The sequence below is a fragment of the Stomoxys calcitrans genome, chromosome 5 (assembly GCF_963082655.1).
Source record: "Stomoxys calcitrans chromosome 5, idStoCalc2.1, whole genome shotgun sequence".
Taxonomy (NCBI): domain Eukaryota; kingdom Metazoa; phylum Arthropoda; class Insecta; order Diptera; family Muscidae; genus Stomoxys; species Stomoxys calcitrans.
Window position 1 is genome coordinate 43,637,829 of NC_081556.1, and position 5,433 is coordinate 43,643,261.

Genomic DNA, 5,433 nt, shown 5'->3' on the forward strand with positions numbered 1-5,433 from the left:
CAGCTAGCAGATACCGGTACCGGTAGTGTTCAGAGCGCTTAGCCAACAAAAATTTTTTGCATGAATTTGGGGGAAATTTGGAGTAAAAAAAACAAAATAAACATTTTTTAATGAAAAATTGCCTATTTTGAAGTACACATACCACCCGTATAAGTTGACATATGTTATTCAAATTTCATCTACAATATGTCCTCTTTACAAACAATTAAGAAAATTTAGGTATTTAAGCAAATTTTTTCAATAGAGACTTATCAATGAAAATGCTTTTTTGACCACATTTTCACATTTTTTGATTTTCAAACTATTGGGTTGCGGATTTTTTCAAGCTAAAAGGTACAGCTGATAACTGACAGAAGAAAGAATGCAAGCTGTGAAAAAATTTGTCAACGCCGACTATATGAAAAATCCGCAATTACTTTTTGGGCAACCCAATATAACTTTTAACTGAATAATCAGACGTGAGCACTTCCTGTGACAAAATCGTTGTAATTTTGAAAATCGAACCACAAATGTAGATTTGGCAGCCCCAACAAATTATCGAAATACCAAGGTGACCAACTTTAGGGGTCTGCCAAGAGACGCGCGGACCACCCAGGGCCTTGAAATTTTGCACACAATCTAGCTAACACCTCAGCTCTAACCATTTCAAATTCAAACAAATATCTTTACCCGTTCTCACACGGCATATTTTTTGTCAGTTTTTTTTTCGATTTTCTCCCACTGTGCGATGGTAGGTATAAAAATTAAACAAACAGACAGACAGACACACAGACATGGCTAGCTCGTCTTAAAATAATACTGTTGTCAAAGTTAATATAAACATATCTTAGCTTGATGATGATTGCAATAGGTGAGTCTGTGAGTGAGTCTAACTGTAGGTGGCCACCAGTATCCAGCCTATATGAAAATTAAGTTTTATTCAAAAATTCTTTTAATTTGATTGTGATTGCTTACATTTTCGATAACAGTCAAGAACGAGACTTTTTTCTAATAAATTTTTCATAAATCATTTTGTCGAAAATTTCCAATTCATTAATTGAGATTAATTTTTAATTTTCAACCATTTAAACGTTCTCGAGTGTCGGTATAAATTCTCCAAATTATTTCTTTTCCTCTGTAAAAGATGCCATTTAATCTCCAAACAGAAGGCCAGACCAGAGAATAGCAAACCAAACCACCAAACAATCCAAATTGAACGGAAAAATGTTAGACTCAGAGGTACAAAGTTGTCCTCTTCCACAATGATGGTGACATAGTCCAGGTAGAGGGCATCAGCAAAAGCCTCAGTGTTCCAATAGGACACCAAGCCAAATTGAAATGCAGACATTATGAATTCCTGCAAGGGTTTGGCTAAATGCGAATCTTTTTGTATGGGAAAGACGTGATAGAAGGGTCCCATACATATCTCGGAAAGGCGAAACATGGGCTTTTTCATAAAGCGTTGCTGAATACTGAGAAAATCCCAACGATCCGACTGAATGCTATAGCCAAAGGAGTTGTTGAATTTATCGCGATGTTTGTCCATTTCACCTTTGCTCACTGGCACCATTAGAGCCATGAATTCCGCAGGAAAATTGTTCGACATCATGATGTCATATTCATAGTTCGCTATCATGATGGGCAATTTGGCATCGATGACATCCTGCACTGTATTGATTTGTGGTACCTCCGGCGAGGCCGTCAAAAAACTGGCCATTTTGGTCAGATACAAGTTGGTGATGAAGAAACCCATGATGAAGAGCAGTACAAACAGGAAACGAATGCGGGTGCTTGGCACTTTAAAGATCCTCAGAGGAGAGATCAGCACCATTGAGCATATGGCCTGTAAAAGGGACAAACTGATATCACGTCTGGGCGGCGGAGTGCTTAGCCAAAGGCCCAACGCTATGTAGAAAACGCTGAAGCACATCAGGTACCAGGTGTAGGGGCGAAAACTCTTTTGCAGATACATGTGAGCGGGTGTTTCGTTGCGGTAGGGCACCATTATGCACCAGTCATTGATGCCTATGGGATAGCTGCTGCCAATGTTCGAGCCCAGGATTCCCGTATACGAATTCATGCTGATCTCCAGCTCTTTCTGGTCTATCTTATTTATAATTTCTGCCAAATCTAACGCCTCATATTCATAGCCATCAAATTTACTTTCGTTGTAGTTGGCTTTGATGTAGTCTACGAATATCATGAATAATTTTCCCGATACACCACTTACATGGGGCTTCTTCTTGCCCAAGCCATAGCGTGGGCCGGTCATAAAAAAGACTCGCGGCAAATCATAGCGTACGGGCGAGTCAATGACATAGCCTTTAAAATCGGTGCTGTAATCCATGAAGAAAGTAGAACTGTTCCACTGCGAGGTCACATTGATTATTTGGAGAGTGGGATAGGGTTCGTGTATGAAGATATTATTGTCCACTGTCATCAGCAGGCAATTGATGAACTGCTTGCGCCATATCCAGGCATATAAGCGTCGAATGCCCTCATATAAGCGTTTGTAGTCCTTCAGGCTGTGGTAATATTCCTTCGATGAGAGAATGGGAAAATATATAAATATGGTCTTGAGGAAACGTACCCCTCTCATGCCCACCGAGGCCAACTTCATAATGGGATCATCAAATCCTGTGGTCAGTACCAAACACAACGAAGGCGTACTCAGAAAGCCATCCATACTCTGGTTGTTGTTGATCATCAAAATCGATGGCACAGTGGGAAAAGTTTCCCAAAAGTCATGAAAGAAATCATTGGAAATCTCTGTGTCTTTGGCCAGACGTTCCGATATATAGAAAACGAAATTCTTGAAGTGATAGAGTTCATGAATGCTGCTCACAATCTCAATGACAAAGCTATTATTGACCATCTTAGGCTGGGGCAGTTGCTCTTTATGGATTCTTGTGATATTCGAAGAGAGTATCAACAGGGCAATGGCGCTATCCAGGGCCATGATGACAACCGATTGTGTTAACGTTGACGGACTTAATGGACAAACATATATTGTCAGCAGGACTTTTATATCATGCTTTTGAAGTGGCTGACTAAAGGACCACCAATCAAATGTTTGGCTGTTTACAACTGACTTTTATTTCGACTTAGCTCTGTCTCATTTATTAATGTCTTTTTGCAATGGGATGAGTGCCTTAGTTGAAGTTCTAATTGCAACCACCTAAATGAAAGAGCTCTCATAAAATATTCAAGGGGATGTTTAAAAGTTTATTGCCAAAAAATCAGTAGAAATCTCTAATTTTTGAGTGGTTGTAAATATAAGATTGGGTCAATCACCACAAGGAGGTATAAAACGCGATACATATTTGAGATAAAATTAAAATTTGGACAAATTTACAACTTAACAATTTTTTATATGGTGTACTTTAACTTTATGTTGTATGGTCTATACACAACTTACAGTTTCTATTTTAAGCGAAATTGGGTTATAAATAACGGTTAAGATTTTAAATCAGGAATTCGCTTTTTATGAGAGCTGAATCCAGATTTTGTAAATTGAGGTGTTTTGTGGGACCGATTTTTCCTAAATGTTGCACACATTTTAGGACATCAAATAGAACATCTTGTGTATATATTTCATGGGTTACCCCACCCCCAAAAAACCCTTAAAATCGGAAATATTTACCAAATGCAAATTTTGCCCATGAACATTCCACTAAGGAACAGGGGCAAACTTCTCACATATCAATGAGTGCAGTCCGATTCAAGTTTAAACTCAATGATAAGGGGCCTCCCTTTTATAGCCAAGTCCGAACGGCGTGCCTCAGTGCGACATCTCTTTGGCGAGAAGTTTTACATGGCATAGTAACTCACAAATGTTGCCAGCATTAGGAGGGGAAAACCACCACTGAAAATTTTTTCTGATGGTCTCGCCAGGATTCGAACCCAGGCGTTCAGGGTCATAGGCGGATATGCTTACCTATGCGCTATTATCATCCATGTCAATATGGATCTTAAATGAAAGGTCTTTGGGAGTAGAGCACGAAATTGACTTGCACTTTTGGGATCAAGCCTCTGGGGGTCTACCACACCCCAAGAAGGAGTTTTACTGACCATTGCAATGTGGGGTGGAAAAATTGGAATAATTTTTTAACTGAAATTAGGAAGAAATATCCAAATATAGAGTACTCCTCTCCTCTCCATAGCATTATCGGACGCCGTAGATTTGGCCGGGCTCTGCTGCGCCCGTTAACCGATTACTTTGAAATTTTCACATATTGTGTAGGTTGGTCTGGAAGGAATCATAGGCTATATAATTTGTTGATTTCGGTGGCCTTACCCCAAAACAACTACCCAAAATAAAAGTGGATCTTTCGGGACAATATTCAGGAGCAGAATACGAATTTCATAACTAAAATTGGGTCCAAGTATTTGGAGGCCGCCCCCTTAAAATAGGGTTATTTGACGATCATGACAATCATGGGTCTCAAATGAGAGGTTGTAGATTACGAATATGGTCAGGAAAGAAGAATAGGCTTTAAAATTTATTGATATCGGAAGGGGGCGGACCCTCCCCGTTACCCCAAAAACACCCCCAAAAATCAAAAGTGGACCGATAAGGACAATATGCATACCAAATGAAAAGTAGGCGGGAGTAGATAACGAATCTGGAATACAAATTCATGTTGAAGTGTAGGGGGTCACCCCACCCCCCCAAAAACGCCCTAAATTGGCACATTAGCCAATCATGGCTATATGGTTCAAGGGTTTTTTTTTTGTTCCGCATAGACTCAAAAACGTCAGAACCGATTTTCCCGAAATTTTCGCATATTGTGTAGGTTGGTCTGGAAGGAAACATAGGCTATATAATTTTTCGGTACCCTTATGCCAAAAACAAATCCCAAAATCAAAAGTGGACCGATCGGGACAATGTAGGTGTAGGTATCAAATGAAAGGTATTGGAGAGTAGAATACGAATATGGTATTAAAGTATGAGTCTAAGTACCCAACGGGCCGCCCCAAACCCAAAACTTCCCTAAACAGACATATGAGACATTCATTTTAATATGGTGCTCAAATGAAAGGTATTCGGGAGTAGATTTCGAATCTGGCATACAAAATCAGATCGAAGTATAGGGGGTTACGCAACACCTCAAAAACGCCATTAGATTTTCTTAAAATTTCTGGAAGTAAACATAGGCTATATAATTCTTAGATATCGGGTGGAGGCGGACCCTCACCCTCACCCCAAAAACGCCCCACATATCCGAAAGTGGTCCGATGGGCACAATAATCAAATGAAAGGTATTGGAGATTAGAAAACGAACATCGTTTTAAATTTTGGCTCTAAGTACCCAGCGGGCCGCCCCAAGCTCAAAACTCTTCTAAACGGATATATTCGAAGTACATGTCAACATGGGCCGCAAATAAAACATTAGGTTCAAGTAAAGGGAAGTCGCCTACCCAAAATACCCCCAAATGGGCATATTAGCCGAC

At 39.8% G+C, this 5,433-nt stretch overlaps 1 protein-coding gene across 1 annotated transcript; it reads right to left on the reverse strand.

Annotated features, from left to right (window-relative positions):
- Positions 1 to 1,042: 1,042 nt before the first annotated feature.
- Positions 1,043 to 2,938, reverse strand: LOC106081049 (uncharacterized). Its single transcript, XM_013242738.2, has one exon. The coding sequence runs from the start codon at positions 2,936 to 2,938 to the stop codon at positions 1,043 to 1,045; it is 1,896 nt and encodes a 631-aa protein (XP_013098192.2).
- Between the last annotated feature and the right edge of the window lie 2,495 nt (positions 2,939 to 5,433).